Here is an 18,459-nt window from a genome sequence, read left to right as displayed (position 1 = left end):
TGTGTTCAGGTAAAATAAATAAATAAATGAACAGCACCTCAAATTGCCACTTAGAGTGAGCAAAAAGCGCATGCATGAGTATGTCACACGCAAAGTCACGCGTTGCCTTGATTACTTTTTGAGATGGAAGTGTCAATTCACATGCGTGCCCTCATGAAGGAAGTCATCTGTCACTGCCCGTTGGCTCATGAATAATACAGTCTGCCAGTCACCAAGGTAATGTGCCCCACGTCGCCCCGAGCAGCATTGCGAAATAAAACAAAAAAATATATAAACTCTCAGACACACGCAGCAAACCAAACAAATAAGTTAGCAGGCGAGCACGGAATGCATTTTGCATCGCTCGGTGCTGTGTTCACATACAAAGCAATGGCAACCATTACGGTTGATGATTATGTGTTGTTATCATTTCATGAAATACTTTTCCTTGGGATGTTCACTTTTCATATTAACTCCTGATTACTCACCAATGCAGAGTACCGATACCACTCGTGCGTTTAACATGGACATGATGATTCGCCGACGTCTCTAAACGCTGCCAGTAGTGCTAGCTACTGGCGAGGAAGACTTAGTCCATGTCAGATTTTTTGTTACCCCCCCCTTCACTGCCAGGCATTTTCAAACCCTCTTTTACCCTAACGTTTGAAAAAAAAAAAAAGAGAAAAAAATATAAATAAGTTCCTGGGATTGACTGGCCGGACTTTGAAAAGACAAATAAATCCGTCAATGGGAATGAATGAGTTAAGTAGCGATAGCTGTTATTGGTAGCCTTCATGAGTACCCGATACCTTGAAATGCGGCTGGTATCGGCCTGATACTGATACTTGGTAGAGCATTTCTACCTGACAGTTCTGAGGTTCCAGCTCACCCGCAAACCTGAAAAGTACAAATGCGAGAGAAAATGGATGAATGCAGTTTGGAAAAAAATGGAAGTTGTATTTTTCCCATCACTACTCTTAACACACTGAGAATCACCGACATACAATAAATATGTCATCCTTGCATCAGTCGCTGTACCACAATGTAAAAAGATTTACAAACTGTAAATAGGTTGACGAGCGCTACACCCAAAACGCACAACTGATCAAATATATATGTTTCGATTGAAATTTTATGAAAATAAATCATTCCTACGGCATGTGGCGGCTTCACATGCTCGTTGTAGGATTTTTTTGATCCGTGTTAGGATTATGATGGGGGGGGGGGTCCTTTGAAAAAAAATCTCCCCTGACCTAGAAACTTTGACGCCCCCTGCACTGTTCTAAAGAGAGTTGGTGTGTGCGTGTTCGCGCGTGTGTGTGATTAGTGCTTAGCAGTCGAGTTAAAATTGATGTTAGTAGGTTACACTTTCAGCAAACACCAACCTCAAGAGACCTTCATTGACATGTCTCTTTCCGGTTCTTGGCGTGTTCCTACAGTGTGTGTGCCTGTGCGTGTGTGTTTTAAACACCTGAGTGTAGATGAGTGTTTGTCTGACAGGGGAAGCGTGAGAATGAGGCCAGTCACCTAAGGAGGAGGAAACGGAGAAGAGATGAATAATTAAGGAGTGATGAAATGAAGAAGAAGAAGAAGAAGAAGAAGAAAGAGAAGTATAAAATGCTGATGTAGTGAGAGATCAGTGATAATGGCCTTGGAAGCTAATTAGCGGGCTTGAACCAAACTTTGACACAAACACACACACACACACACGCGCTCACACGTACTGAGTGCGGTTGCAGACAGTTAATTATGAAGCATGCAAAAAAAAAAAATGGGACAGTTGATTGGGGACATGCATTCCGTGGATATTAAAAAATCAACAATCCCTTTTGTAGTGCCGCAACAATGTGTAATGATTGTGCCTTGAAATAAAAGCTTCCAAATCATTTGGTTGTTAGTCGTGAGCTGAAAAATGCAGAGCAGCGTCCCTGCTGTTGCCACGGCAATCCCGCATCATCTGTTACAGTTGCACTGAACGTTGGTGGACCGGTGAGGGGAAAAATGTATATAATCATGAATTCATCTGTATGCAGTTTTATGTACATTGTAGAAGACAAGCAATCATTTTATGGACTTATAAAAAATCAATTGAATGCTATGATCATTTTTGGGGGAGTCAGGAACTGCATAAAAGCCACGTTTTTCTTTAATCAAGCCATCCTGGGTGTGTGAAACCAGCCACACACACGGAAATGCAATTGAAAGGAGTTTTGTCATAAGCAGGGTTGGATAAGTGACTTAGTTTGCTGATTGATTGACTTCAAAAGAAACTAAGTTAGATTACAAGTGACTGTATTAGTTACATTCAACAGATGCCGACAACAGCTCTCGATTGGCCGGCGGTTGACACCAGTCCAGGGTGTTCAGTCTCTATTGCCTCCAAATTTGACATATGCTGCAGCTCACCCACTAAGACAAGCACTATAGTAAATTTATGGATGGATGGATGGATGTATAGCTTGGCTTACTTAGCTTCTGACCTTGTCTTTGCTCATTAGGAAAGCATTTTGTGGCGATTGCTGACATGACAATGTGCGCCGCGCATTCAGCCATCAAACGCGCTATCATCACCGTCCCATTAATACGCTCACACTTCGAAAGTGATCAACGGCACTGTGTGTGTGTGTGTGCGTGCGTGCGTGTTTATTTCATGACCATGTGTTAATGAGGAGCTAAGCTTTCACAGCTCCATTAAATCATGACAACATTTGATCCTTGGCCATTTCGTGGCCACAAATATCACAGCACCATTGACAGCGACTCCGCACAACAAGCAGGCAACAGTGAATGAGTCTCCATGGAAACTATTTAAAACAATACCTAGATGATATCCATTACGAAATAATAAATCAAAAATCATATTGACACTTTACACAATTTCTTTCTTGATAAAATAAACCATGTAGTATGGAAGTTAGCCAGCCCTCACCCTGCTGGGCGAATGGACAGTCCAGCTTTTGTTACCATGGCGACTAGAGGCGGAGCTAGGGATGGCTGCGCTTATCATGTAAAGTGACTGTAAAGACCCACAAAAAAAAAAGCACGGGCTCTATTTTCCCTTAGCTAATGCTAATTCGTGCATTGAAGAAAATTAAATGCAGCTCTGCTTACCTTTTGCCGTTGATTTGATGTGGCTTGAAAGTGGCCTCACACTAAAAAAACATTTCCTTCACAACAAAAAGTACACAAACTCTCAGACCTTAAAAAAAATTCCAACTCATACCCTGAAACTTTCCACACTCAGCAAAAGCATCAAACTCATGGGCAAGAAAAAAAAAAAAAAAAAAAAAAGACCCCAAAAAGACCTCTCACACACTAAACTCTCACCAGGAAGACTCAAAGTCACCAATAAATACTGTCACTCGTCAAAAAACTCACACACAACCCAACACACATTATATGCATCGCAAACAAAATAAATGTTACTTACACCCCAAAAAACGTACCAAACATCACCAAACATGCACACACGTGCGCAAAAACAATTCACATTCACACACCAAACCTTTCATACTCACCAAAAAACATCACACACACAAAATCCTTTCACATACAAAAACTCTTACTCACCCCCAAAACACACACACACACGCGCAAAACCTCTCACACATAAAAAAACTTATCAAAAAATTCTCACATTCACCAAAAATCATTACACCCGCGTCAAACTGACAAGCACCTAAATACCTCTCACACTCATCAAAACACACACCCGCACACACACTAGTTACTTGACAGAAACAGATCCCATCTGGAGTTGTTTAGCCTTTATTAAATAATAATAACATTAAAAAAAAGACATTTCTCTGTACAAATTCTACAAACAACAGTTTGCGTTATCTGGCCAGTGCCGTGTTTCCATCCAGACAGAGGAGGTCATCCCCTCTGGCACCCCAGAGAGAAAACAGTTGCTCTCCACATATACGTATTCCATCGGTAGTCATGTAAAGTGTGTGAGAGAGAGAGAGAGAGAGATAATGTACGTAATGCTCCAAGGCACTTGGAAAGCAGTCCAATAGACACACTTGTTCCATCTTTCTGCACGCATGTCGCCACGAGAGACAAAGACAATGGAGACGCTTCAGCTTCCCAATAGATAATTAGCATATTCCCAAAAGACGAGCCATAAGAATTCCTGTCTCAATATTCGTCTGCTGCGCTTGAGCAGATGTCCTCCTCATCACCTGCCGGCTTGATTTGCACGCGCCGGTATCTCATTGGACGCGTTTGCTTGCACAGAATCCGTCCATTTGTCATATGAAAGCTGCATTTTTCACATTCCAGGAAATTATATATTGACCAGCGCCTATTACTTTCTGCTGCTCTCGTACGGCGTCGTCACGGAAATGGCGATCGCTTTGAACTGGAGAGCGATACGTTGTGATAGTACAACGCGGCCGACGTCAAGAGATGGCTAGAGTGGAACGGGAAATGCCAGGTGGCGCCTTCAAGTCGGTGCCGACGGCTCACATGCTTTGTTTCGGTTTGATTGAGGACAAACTTTAGTTCTTGATTTTCGAAAACTAGACAAATGGGCCAGGTCATTCATTAGGTTACAAAAAAAACATTTAAATGGGTATGTAAAAGATTTAAAAAAATAATAATTCATGCTTATTCTTAATTTTAGTATTTAAAATGATTTAATTCCACATAATCAATGTTTTAATTAAAATGTTAATTGTTTCATTTTGTCATTCGCAATGAATAAATTGACACACAATGTAATGTGTACATACCTTTTAATTAACCAAATTTAGGCTGGAGAAAAAAAACCTGACCAAATTTATTCTTAGTTTAAAGTTAAGATTTCAAATAAATTTTTGTCACATGCCACATTTTGGTAACGGCTTCATAGCCATCGGCCGTATACATAGAACGACCCAAAAGATACTGCCAACACAACAGAGGACTTCAAAGTGGAAGGTCTTAGACCGGCCAAGTCAATCGCCGGACCTGAATCCAATAGAGCAGGGGTGTCAAACTCATTTTTGTAACGGGCCGCATCATAGTTCTGATTTCACTCGGAGGGCCGTTACGACTGTGAACCCGTGCAAATGTATGATCGCTTTATACACAGCAAATTGATAGATAGCTAGTTTTGAAATCAGAAGCCAATGAATAGTTTGTCCAACTATTTCCCAATGCGTTTTAAAGGAAGGATTGGTAACAAATGCTTGAAATAGTTTAGATGTTGTGTTAACGGACAATTTCAAAGAAATTCATGTCAAGTCAACACACATGATTTGCCTTCGCGGGCCACATAGAATAATGTCGCGGGCCGTGCCTGGCCCCGGGGCCTTGAGTTTGACACCTGTGCACTTGAGAGGACACTGAAGGGAAAAAGCCCCAGAAAGAAACACGAACTGAAAGAGGCTGCAGTAAAGGCCTGGAAAAGCATTTCAAACCGAGAATGAAACAGACTGGTCAAGTCAATGGGTTGCAAGCTTGATGCAAGTAAGGCTTTTAAATATATTCAATGCTATTCACTTTGAGTTCATTTAATGTCCATTCCAATACTTTTGTGGAACGTGGGTGGCTTCAAACGAAAGGAACTCTGTCCCGAGTCGTTGAACACATCTATAGCAAACAATCGCTTTGAAATCCGGCGTGAACGAATATCGTTTGTTTGGCTGTTGTTTCATTTCTTTTAAGAAGGTGCGGACGGCTGCATTTGAGGTACAGGCTAATTAGCGACAACGGTTTCTTCTCCTGCACGTAAACATGACATCATCTCTCCGTCCGTCTCCGTCCTGCCATGAGTGAGCGTCCTCCTGTCCATCTGCATCCCCCCCCCCACCCAGCACTGGCCCTCCGTGATGGCTGTCCTCCGTTTTCTGCAATTAGCTTAAGGCTCGATTGTGTGTCCAAGAAAGGATACGGATCCTTTCTCCTCGTCTTTTTGACGCTCTTTTGTCTTCCGGGGCATCAAGCAACTCCCCCTGCGCGGACACACAGCTCTTTGGCAATCCATAGGTTGCGATAAAAACCATCATTGACATTTAGTTCACACAGTGTCATCATACAGTCCGAAAAACAAAAATATACATATACTGTATATATAGTATATAGACAAACTATAGAATCTAAAGCACAACTCCGTAACAACGTGTTCGATTTGAGACTTTCCATCTGTTTCCATTTAATGTTATGGAAAATGTGCCAAGTTAAGACCAAAGAAATTCCAACACAATGCTAAATGAAGTCTAAAAATGCTCAACAAACTCAAACTTTGCCTCCAAGCCTAAAACTGAACAAAAACAGTCACCGGTACTCTTCTATGCCACTGGTTTCACAACGCGCACACCGAGGGCGGGAAAAACAAGCCTAGGGCAAGCTAATGGACTTTTTAAAACATACTGAAAAGTGAACCAAAAAAAAAAAAAAAAAGAAAGAAAAGGAAAACACATTTTCTCTATGAAGTCATGTCTCTTCATCGGATATCTGTTAAAGTTGTTTAGGAGAAAGGCATTCGCTTGATATGTGTTGATTTCAGTACCCACTTTGAAAGGTTGGAAAAGTTCCAAAGTGAGACTTTGAGCATGCCGTCTCGTTTGTCCGCTGGACTTTGTTTGGCCTCTGGTTTGGTACCAAGACACGGCGTACCCACTCAGATGGAGCGTCACGTCACCTCGGCAACCAGCCGTTGGTTTCAGGCCTCAATCTTCCGATTGTCGCGGGTGTCCATCTTCTCCCTGGCTTCTTTTCGCTGGGTGATTATTCAAAGATAACGTCCGCCAGTCATGTTCGTTCCTTCATTCATTCATCAGAAGCAAGCAGGCGCTCTCCTACGGGCGGAGGGGATTTGGGACGAGGTTTCCACCCCCCAGAGCGTTGAAGGTGAATCCCGGTTCTTCCTGGCACACAAATCCAAGCCAAGACAACCGAAAACACAAAGTGCTTCTTTCGTCACGTATGTTCATCGGTGTCGCAGAGGGGGCCGGTCCGCCGTCTCAGGCTTCCGAGCAGCACCTCTGCTGGTTGATCTTGACTTTGTGCTTGATGCCGTCGTACAGCTCGAAGTTGTAGTTCTCCAGCGTGGTGGAGGAGCGCGACGAGAGGCCGCCGTACGAGCAGGTGCAGTAGAGCAGCAGTCCGGCGCACACGGCGCCCAGCAGGACGCCCAGAGAGCTCATCACGATAATGGTGAGCAGGATGGGGTCCAGGGTGTACAGCCAAGCGTTGTCCTTGTCCCTTTCCGACACCAGGGTGACAGACGAGGGGTCCGCGTTGGCCGAGGCCGGGGTGGAGAAGGAGGAGGGCCAGCCGGGGAACACATATTCTGCGGGAGAAGGGGACGCGGGAAAAATAAGGTTGCTGAAAGCAACTGCGCACTCAATGGACATTCATCTGTTCATGATCAAATGCATTCAAATTGATGAAGAGAACAAAGGTCACGGGTATGAAGATGTTCACCTCGATGTGGGGTGGCCAGAGAGTGACATGGCCACCCTTGGGCATTCACCTAAATTCTAACATTTGTATCAGGGTTATTTGTATTACTTTATTCCTAACAGTTTGCTCATTTCATAGCATTTTTTCTTTGCTGGTTGTTTCCAGTTCATGCACGTGGATGTGCGACTTTTGGCTGATGTCATTTGATTCGATAAACATTGATTCCGAAGCGCTTCGGATGATGTGTGTGGTCTAGTTCTTTCTATGCTAGTGACGTGATAGCGGCGCTATCACATGGGCTAAATGCTCAAAGAGGTATTTGTTTAACAATACATTTTGTTTATCGTTTTGGTTGGCGTGTGCCGCAGCAGAGAGACGTCACTTTTAACCTGGCTTTTGATTCATAAACTTAAAATGAAGTACCATAAAGCTGCTCCTTGTTAGCAACACACATTTGTGCTAATCTGCTTAATGAATGTAAAGGCAATGAAGAAGCCAATTTGCAACATAGCAATTACAGTGTTTGATAGAAGATGTTAAAAAGCACTTGGAGACATAGAGGTGAAGGACAGCTGTGCACAGTTTAATCTGCCAGCAGAGAGCAACACGATTCGCTTCACTGGTAACATGTACACGAGTTGTCCTACTAGTACGCTAGTACTGTGACATGAATGAATCCGTTGTGCAGTTTGCGGGGGGGGGGGTTTGCATCTAGTTTTTAATGAGTGTCGGCCGCAAGTTTTGCCGCCACTCAAAATTGTAATCGCATTATCAACAATACCTGTCTTAGATTTGCAATTTCATACGTACCTGTGACTAAAAAGCAAAGCGTGGAGAGTCTGTCACCGAAACGCCAGGCGGCGCTGTTTTTTTTCCGTCGCAGCCAATCGGTACGTGTGACTGTCGGTCGCAAGGTGCGAGTCGCCGGCATTTGCGCAGTGAGTAGTGGGCATAAGTGAGCTGATTTGTCTCATGGGCGAGGACGAAGAATTTGCTCGTATAGCCGAGCTGCCTCGAGCACAGTTGTTTTGTTTTTTTTCATCTTGGCGAAAGTATCCGTTTGGGAGACAATTTCCCGTGCGTACGCCTATCCCGCATTTCATCATTTGCTGCCAAATTTAGCACAAACAAACGACTCGCACGTGTCGAAAATGGTTCTGACGAGGACCATCCAGCCATGCAGTCGACAGATCCGCACGACGGCTGTGAGTGAGAGTAGGATGCGCCTGTCATCAAACACACGCTTGCTGCGCTCCGTCACACATTCACGTTCATTTTCCATCCGTTCGGATGTCAGTCTTTCAAGCGCCGCTCTTTTCAGGACTCGTAGCCGCGGGCGTGCGTCTGCCCGCTCGGCTCCGCGGCTTTGACTTCAAACATCTTGTACGGCCTCGGGTGGAGAAAAGGCGCGCTTGAAAAGCTCACCTTCATTCGCAGCGGGCTTGTTGAAGTCGGGATCCTTTCCGAAATCCATTGGCCCGGGATCTGTGCAAACACACGAGAGGGAAGTCGTATCATTTGGCAGCAATGAGAGCCGGCATAAAAGATCGCGAGTAACATTTGCAGATGCGATTCTGAGAAGGCAAAGATTAGGTTAGGCGGAATGCGCTCAGTGTGTCACGGGAATAATAGCAGCCATGATTACCAAAACATTACCCAGAATAAAGAAAAACGAGTTCCGCTGTGCGATAAGCACCGCTCTCCATTCTTCCAACGAATAACAACACAGCCAGTAAGTTGTAAGACGGGGGCATGAAGAGAGAAGCACGGAAAAACGCTTTAATAGAAAAATATGACTTTTATTACCTTCACACAGACATGAATCTCAACACAAGCGTATTTGTGAGGCAGCTTTAAAGCTCACTTGTACTTCAGTTTTAAGCAAAGTCAAATACAAACTCCAAGGCAGAAAAAAAAAAAAAAAAAAAAAGTCACCGACGTGCGGCTGTTAATCATTCATTGGAAGCCAAATAAATATTAAAAAAAGATACCTACAGGTTATGAGGCCTAAAATGAATACAAAAATAAAACAGAGCTTCGTTTCCATCGACACGTCGCAGTAAGATCTTTTCCCCTTTTCAAGACAATAGTCAAATCTTATCCAATAGGTAGCAACTTGTAAGGTCGCTGACTACTTTGTCATTCAGCAAAAGAAAAGAATGCGGATGCCAGCAAAGGAACTCCCTCAAACGACACGTTTATTGATGGACGTATTATCAACCCCCGTTCATAATGTCACGTCTTCAAACTCAGGATGTGGAGGTTTGTACGCAATTGCATTTCAGCGGCTTTCTTCAAGTGGGAGAGTGAAAATTGATTGCCGCCAAGCAGGAAATCAAAAAGACGTTAATAAAGTCTTGTTAACGGCGGAGAGTGCCGAGCAGTAAACAGAAGTGCACGCTCCCTGACGCCCACTGATGAATGGCTTCGCTAAAGTATGCGCCCACCGCCGCATTATTCACCCTGGGGGACTTCCAATCAATCCCCTCTTTTCAAACATCATCTCAACTCAACTCTTTTGGAGGCTCTTTGAAACAAAGCTCTCATATATTTATCTAATTGTTCAGATCAACCTTTATGGAGTGTAGACGTTGTATGATTTTTGCTTTTCCTCTGCCTGCTTATTTGACACACTTTTCACAAAAGAACATGAATTGGAAACTTACTTGACCAATGTATATTAAATTAAATTAATACATCAATTAAATAGCAACAGTTGGGTCACATATAACCCAAATTGGGTCAACTGATGCAATTTGTTGGGTTATTTATTTGGGTTATTTATGGCCAACTGTTTTTCGAGTGCAGGGGGGGCTTTTCTGTGAGGGTGGCAACTGTGGCTGCCCTTTTCATTTCCACGTGATCAAGTATCGCTTAAAAGTTGTTACATTCATTTAGCCCACAATTGTAAATGCATTACTTTTTCAATCATTTTTAAATGTAATAATCATGCATTAAACATTCAAAACAAAATAATATCAGTAATTTTGATAAATAGAATGTACATTTAACAATATTGGTTATACATTATATATTATATTAGGACATTATATATTGTGTTACTATATTTTTATATATCATTATATTATATATTCATTATAAAAATAAAATTAAAATTGAAAACAAAAAGTTGTGACCAAATATATTGGTTATGGTTTTAACAATCCCACTAAGTACAAGTGACATTATTTGGTGGGACTGAGAAATAAAAAGACGGTTATGATGTACCGACTATGCACAGAAACATTTATATTCGGATTAATTAAGACATTGATGGATGAACAATTTCACCCCCCAAAAAGTGAACTTTCAATAATGAGTAAAAGGCTCAGACGGACAGGCCTAAAACCAAAACACGTCCGAGCTCCTAACACCTCCCATATATAGCATTGTATTTGTAACACGAACAAAGTGCAGCGCTAACACAGTGAAGTTAAAAGAAAATACAAAAGTGCACAACGCCGTGAAGAAATAAAGGAAGACTTACAATGATGACAACGCGTGGAAGTGACGCGTAATGAATAAATATATTTAATGACCTATCATTAAGTGTGTTTTGGGTTATTTCACCACTTGACCAAATCAGATTTTGTACTTTCTCTTTAAACTACCAGTTGTTTCATCTGCATTGTTCACATACGAACTTCGAGGAGGCCCCGCGGCTACAATAGAGAGCACAACGAAATGGAGGTACAGTAGTTGTAAAACAGTAGTTACTCGAAAAGCAAAGATGTTCGGACACGCTTTGGGCGACTGTTGAATGCTCATTAATGATGGCTTTTAAAAGCCCTCAGGCTTCCTTCCACCCTGAGCGCACTCCACACAGCGCTGCGGAAGGAGATTAAACCTCCCTGCAGCTCCAATTAGTCAAGACAGAATAATAGAATAAGATGAGAACTTGTATCCAGCAAATGGCTGTTTGGCACCACACACCGAAGTGGGCTGCATGAAGAGGAAGAGAGCGCGTCCGGCTGAAGGGCCACAAATGCTTACTTACTGCTGTTTTTTTTTTTTTTTTTCTCGAAATGAAAGCAATCAGCTCCATTACCAAATGAGAAATATTAAAGCACTTCAGAGTGGTCTGTGGTCAAAAAATGGAAAGATTGATTTTAAAAAGCACTAAAAAAAAAAATGGCAGCGCATTTGCTAAACCTTGCAAAAAAAAAAAAAAGTTGAACGCAGGAAAGTGAAAACTGCACGGCTAAGGCAACATAAATATGGACCATATATCATTCCTCCGTTTGAATTTCATAAAATTATTGATCGGGGCTGCTCGAAGGCTTTATTATGTGTAAATCATCGGCGGGTCGATGGAGCAATCTGAAGGGATGCAGGCTAACGTGGCAGAAAAATCCAAACAACTCAAATGCATGTTGAGCGAAGCACAAAACAGCATTTTTATGAGATAGACCGGCCCAAGCAGGATCCGCCGAGTGTGACACGGTGTAAAATCTTGATTTAATGAGCTACATTTAATAGCTGCGGTGTGTTGCGGCAGTGTGAGTGTGTGGACGCTGTGTCCTTTGCGGCCAGCCTTTTTATGAGCTTTTGTGTTTCAAACAAGCTGCCCTCTTCTTTTTTTGCTTTTTTCTTTCGTCAGTCCAAACCTCAACCTGCTTCCCTGTTAGCCCTCTTCTCCATAAAAAAATAGGGGCGGGGGTGAGGTGGTTGGGGGTGGGGGGAATCTATCTTTAGAAAGCACAAAGAGCAGTTTCTCGTCTGCTTTCATCTCTCTCCATCTCTGGGCCCATTCTTTGGAAGAAAAGCCATCTCTCTTAATGGGCCCGTCGTCGCTGAGAGATTTTTGCCTCTCATTTTCTCTCCTGTGTTTTATACGGGAAGGATTTGCAGCACAGGGGGAAGGAGCGCAATAAGAACAAGGAGGGTTTCATAAAAAGGCCAAGGGATTCAAGCATGAACATAATAACGTGGGGAGAAAACACAACACGAGGTGGTGCGCAGCTAGAAAGCGCTGAAAACCGTCCGAACAACTATCGCGGTATACAACACATTTCAATACAAATAAAATCTTTTTAAGAAATAGACTCTAGGGTGAAGAAGGTGAATGAAAGACAAACATTAGCTGTTTCAAACTCTAATGTCAACTAAAGCCTTTTAAAGCGGAAGTCCTGTCAACGTCAACATATTTTTTTCAAGAATATGTTCAATGCAGGCCCACTAGTTGAAACACGGCATTCAGATTAATATTCTGTTTGAGGAATATGAATTAAGCAGCAAAATCCACCCCTTTCTAGCCATCTCGGGGGGCGGCCATTTTGTCACTTCTTGTCCACTGAAGATGACATAACAAATGCTCAGGGCTCAGGTAACGACCAATCATGGCTCAGCTTCAGAAAACAGGTCAGCCATGATTGGCCACAACCTGAGCCCTGAGCATTTGTGATGTCATTTTCAGTTGACAGAAATGATAAAATGGCCGCCCCCGGAGATGGCTAAAAATGGATGGATGAACTCTTATTCCACAAACGCAATATTTATCGGAATGCCTTTTTTCAATTAGTGAGCCTGCACAGAACATAATGTTGAAAAAATATGTTTGGCTTGACTTCCCCCTTTATAGATAGATGATGGACATTATAGTATTAATCATCTTAGGCACGTAAGAACAGCATTGTGAAGACTCCTGTTCAATCAATCCAAAGAACACTGTTGAGACTGATGGACAATAATAACTGAAACGTTGCAGGAGTTAATAAAATGTGATCTGTACAAAAAATATTTAGGCATCAACAAAGTCATAAAGGCTTAACGGCTTTGTGAGTACAAAGGTCACAGCGTAGGCTTGGTCTCATCTAATGAATAAAAAGCAAAACGTTTTGCCCTTTACCGACCAATCAATCAAGCTAGTAGCAGCAACAATGTGTAAATACCTGCAGCCTCATACGGTCAAAGATGGGGAGAATTTTCAGTTCATTCAACCATCATACACAGATGCAGACACAGGTCTTAAGTCAGCCAAAGATTTCAGGCAAACGTTCATTAAACACAGAGGCACAACTTTTTAGACATCAATAGATCTGCTTTTTTTTTTTTTTTTGTAATTATATTAAAAACGCATATCTAGGCTGTGTTTTTTTTCATGTAATGTATTGTGTGAGTCGTGCATATGTTTTGGACATTTTGCTGCCAAGAGTGTAACTCTTCGGCTTATGTCCACATTTGCATGCCCCCCCCCTCATAATTGTAGTCCATACCAGTGCTTTAAAAAAAAAAAAAAGGATGTCCACAAGACAACACATTTGGAGGCTGTCAAACCAAAGCGACATGTGGTGAAACCGTTTTAGCCAATCAGAGGCCTGAAGAAAGTCAATTGTGGAAAAGGCACCATAACCCAACAAATGGAGGAAAAAATTATAAATAAAAGTGATAACACATTGAGACATCAGACAAAAGGTGGTTTGGTTTCCTCATCTAAAGGATGATGATGAAAACTTTGCACAGCCTAAAACAAAACAAAAAAAACCAAACACACGGACTCGACAGTGACGGACCAAATCAACATTGTTATCATTCACTGCTGAAAGGTCTGAGATTCTTTTTCTTTGTTTCATCCCTTCCGTTTTTTAGTCTCTCAAACACCAGCTTCTTCTCATTCGCAGGGGAAAAAAAAAAAAAAAGTATTTCCATGTAGTACATGAAACCCGGACAGGTTATGATGTGTCAGGCAGGGTCCATGCTACAGATCAGAGTGGAGCGGACAGACGTATCCTGTTCCGAATTCCACTGAAGAAAAAGAAAAACAGGAGCTGTGAGAGCAAAATTTGTCCCGCGGTGTGCTCCATTTCAGGTTGATGTACAGTAAACTCAGGCCAGGATGTTCAAAAGATGCTCTCACTTGCTGTGAGTTGTTCTTCCCTCGTCAGCGCGACGGCTCCTCCCAAGCAGCGAGCGGAAACGAAGATCCATCCCAATCACACGTTGTCTTTGCATGGAAATTGCGACCCAGGAAGTCCTCACGCTCTTGGAAAATAGTGCAAGATTCTCAGGCCGTCCCGATTTCAACACTGGGAAGAATCACAGCAGCTGTCTTTGTCCTGTCCGATGACCAACATGGTCTCCGGCCCTGGCCCGCTTTGCGGTTGAGGCGGGCTTTGCTTGGCGTTATGGCTGAGATTACAACTGGAGTTTTGGTTGTAGAAGCAGTTTGGATGGGTTAGATGTTGACTGTTGCGGTACATCACCGAGTGGTGGTGGCTACCGCCGGTCTTGGTGGACTCCCAGCGGTGCCGGCAGCAGCACAATACCACCAGCGCAATTAGAGTAAGCAGCAGAAGGAGGGCGCCTCCTCCCGCTAACAGGTAGTACCAGTGGGCAGCAAAGGTCTGCACCGCCACTGTGTCTACAGTGGGCTCCATCCCAGACATGGCACCCCCTGGTGGGCAGGAGGACACATTACTGGTTGGGTCAATGACGGTGCAAGGCAGGCATGCAGACTACACTGCGGGGGCAGGGGGGGGGAGCGATGGGGTTAAAAGTTTCATCGACCATTAGTGAAACCCTTCTTAGGTGTCTAAGTGGAGCTCGGCAACCATGACATGCCTTTTGTTGTGTTATAAAAATGCCTTTACACGTATAGAATGTATTGTATGTAATTGTAATCTTTGGTTTTAGTGTGAGGAAAAGGAAGCTTTATTGTCACTTTGCTGTGAGACAAAGCAAGTTGTCTGTAGTTGGGGGGGGGGGCGCCAGTTGCATGAGGCAGATTTATGTACGACCTTGACCTTAAAGGGGGGAGTCAACCCAAACAGTTTTTTTTTCAAGAATATGTTCTATGCAAGGCCACTATTTGAAACACGGCATTCTGGTAAATGTTGCGTTTGTGGAATAAGAGTTAATCCATCCATTTTTAGCCATCTCTGGGGGCGGCCATTTTGTCTCATCTGTCGACGGAAAATGACATCACAAGTGCTCAGGGCTCAGGTAACGACCAATCACGGCTCCGCTTCAGAAAACAGGTCAGCCTGTATATTTAGACTCAGTGATTCAATGTTGTCTTGTTCTTTCAAAATTGATTTGGCGAATGGTCAATAATTGCACTGGTGAGCAGAAATGTTCGCACCTTGCAGTGATAAACATAATTGCGTGTCTCGCAAAGTCAGGTATTCTCTGCAGTAGTCATACGCAAACAAATGCAAAGAACTCGTCTTCATCCCACAAACAAAGTTGTGCGTTTTGGATGATGCAAACAGCCAAATCATTGCTGCACATTGACGTGCAAATGCACATGCCATGCGTTCAGCTCTGTGACTTTTGGATTTGGGCAGATGAAGGAAAGCGTTATATAGGGCGGCATTAACAGAAATGCAGCTTTGGGAGGAAATGTGGAGGAAATGAGAGCAGAGGATGAGGAAGAAAAAAGGTGTAAGGCAATCGAAGACCGGCTCCATTTGGCCTACCGACATTTGTCTTAAATCTGCTCTCAACTCACTATGAAAGAGCGTTGCTTAAAGGGAAGCCAACCCGAACATATTTTTTTCAAGAATATGTTCTATGCAAGCCCACTAGTTGAAACAAGGCATTCTGATAAATATTGCATTTGGAAGAAGAGTTAATCCATCCATTTTTAGCCATCTCTGGGGTCGGCCATTTTGTCACTTCTATTGACTGAAAATGACATCACAGTTGCTCAGGTAACAACCAATCACAGGTCACCTGTTTTCTGAAGCTGAGCCGTGATTGATCGTTAGCTGAGCCTTGAGCAGTTGTGATGTCCTTTTCAGTCGACAGAAGTGACAAAATGGCCGCCCCCTGAGATGGCTAAAAACGGGTGGATTTTGCTGCTTAACTCATGTTCCACAAACGCAATATTAATCAGAATGCCGTGTTTGGGTTGTTTTCCGCTTTAAGATGTAGCCAGTAATAAAGACGAGTGTAAGCTAGTGCAAATGAACACCTTTGTATTTCTATGACGTATTTTTCAATCATGAGCTAAAACGTGTGGTTGCTATTGTACATGAACATAATCAGTGCTCAGGCAAACAAGATTTAATGGGTAAGTTGAAACTGGCACATTCATTCTCAATCAATTTCACCGTATAAATAAAATTGTATTGTATTGTATTGCATTGAGATATATGGACATACTGGGAGACATTATTCCTTCAAACAAAATAAAGGAATAACATACATACATACATGCTTTACATTTGTTCTTTAAACCGTCCACTGAATTTGATGCTGTATATTCATTCAATGTTGACTCCAATTCAAATACTTCCATCCCAAAGAAAATATTGATTCTTTCGCCAAAGCTTTACACTTTTGAGAGCACATTCCCAGTTTAAAGTCTAAAATCTGATTAAGAGTTAATGAGCCTGAAAAGGCCATCTGAGGGAACAGACACTTGATTGTAGTTCCTCCTTTGTTTTGACTATTTATAGGAATGGAATAAACCCCCCCGTGCTGACAGCAGTCAAACAATGCGTCTCATCTTTTCTCACAAACGCCAACACATAAAAACACTAATGGCGGTTTGTTTGTTTCTTTTCAAGACACTCCTGCCGAGCTTAGACATTGGCATGTTGAAAACAGATCCTGACGTTCCTCAGTAAGGCCAAAAGTTGATCTTTTTTTTCTGTCATGCCAAGTTGATGATGAGTGCACTACATTTGCTGACATCAGTACGTGTGTGGGTGTGTGTGTGCGTGTGAGTCTCCCTGAGATGAAGAACACATTTCTAAAAAAAAAAATTCAGCTGCACTAGTATAGACAATGAGTGGAAATCGTACGTGATTATATGCAACATTGTGCCGTAAGCCAATGATATCCATCCATCCATTTTCTATCATGCTTGCCCGTAACAGGATCAAAGGTGAGCTAGAGCCTATCCCATCTGATTTTGGTTGAGAGGCGGACGACGTACACGCTGGACTGGTCACCAGACAGTCGCCGATGCCATCAGTTCTCTATCCAAGTTGACAGCATCATCAAATCTTTGTTTACTATTCAAATATGACTGTCCAATATTCTGCCCCCAAAACATGCGACATAACCAGGAATGAATAATAATTCAATATTGGTGCATCTGTTAGCTAAAAAAAATCTTGTGCGGTGGGAAGCTTTATTATGACTGCATTATTGAATCTATGGCCGAAAGTGGACTAAAAAAAACAAAAAAAAAACATCAGTAAGTAGAAAGAGAGTATGATCGATTTCCTGGTAGCCTACCCAAGTGGAGTCTCCCATCATTCCATTTAAAACAAAACCGCCGCTGATATTCCTTTCACAATCATCATACACAGCGCTGAGAGATTAAAACCATTCATATCAGACAGAAGCGAAGACTCAGCAGTCTGGCAAACGCCGTTGAAAATACATTTGGAAGCTTTGTCACTGAGATGCACTGAAGACCTGACACACAATCAGCGCGCGGGGAGACATGCTGCAACATTGCAGTGAGTTTTAAATTCAATGATATGTTGTATGTACATTTTTACAGTCAACCTTGTCGATCTGTAATTCAGTCATAGAAGTTTTGTTTCCCCCCCCCCCATTTGCTTCTGTATGAATGAAACGTTGGATTTCCTGATATGATATCAAAACAGATCAGGTATTACAGGGCTTGAAGCTGATTTTACCAACAAGCAGGAAGCAGACATTTAGCAGATGAAAGCGAAAAGAAACTTACTTGTTATGTCAGGAGTCAAGGGGTGGAAAGCCTCTGTGGAAAGAAAAAGAATAAACAGTAACCATTAAAAGACAATTTATTCAACTGGATGGATGGATGAATTCAGAATGCATCTCCATGTGCTTGTAAGGGTGGAGCACATTGATTTTTTCACTCACAACATTGTGCCATACAAATCATGGGAGGAGTCGAAAGTCAACCACATTCTTACCGTACCGTAATTCCCGGATTATATGATGCTACTTTTTTCACACACCTTGAAGCTCGCGGCTTAAAACAACGGTGCAGCTAATTTATGAATTTTATTCCGCCAATACATTTAGGGCCAATCCCAATTTTGCCACTTCCCTTGTTTCACCCCTTAGCCCACAACAGAGTGTCAGATATGTTTGTTTTTATTGACGTCCGTCTCCTCCGCCCTCGCCCCGACACGATTTAGG

The 18,459-nt window shown here is 42.5% G+C and overlaps 1 protein-coding gene across 2 annotated transcripts in view; it reads right to left on the bottom strand.

Annotated features, from left to right (window-relative positions):
* Nucleotides 1-3,731: 3,731 nt before the first annotated feature.
* Nucleotides 3,732-18,459, bottom strand: part of LOC147136473 (neuropilin-2-like) — an 89,091-nt gene continuing 74,363 nt past the window's right edge. Inside the window, exons 16-18 of one of the 2 annotated variants that reach the window (XM_086051660.1) lie at nucleotides 18,020-18,052; nucleotides 8,797-8,856; nucleotides 3,732-7,258 (exon numbers count right to left, since the gene is read on the bottom strand). In XM_086051660.1, the coding sequence (XP_085907786.1) occupies nucleotides 6,930-7,258; nucleotides 8,797-8,856; nucleotides 18,020-18,052 (422 nt within the window). In that variant the 3' untranslated portion in view covers nucleotides 3,732-6,929. Of the gene's footprint in view, nucleotides 7,259-8,796; nucleotides 8,857-12,864; nucleotides 14,765-18,019; nucleotides 18,053-18,459 lie in introns of those variants that run through there. The other variant, XM_086051661.1, reaches the window with a different exon arrangement.

Source organism: Filicampus tigris, chromosome 14 (genome assembly GCF_054856515.1).
Source record: "Filicampus tigris isolate MCC_2025a chromosome 14, RoL_Ftig_1.0, whole genome shotgun sequence".
NCBI lineage: Eukaryota > Metazoa > Chordata > Actinopteri > Syngnathiformes > Syngnathidae > Filicampus > Filicampus tigris.
This window is presented reverse-complemented; position numbering and strand designations above follow the sequence as displayed.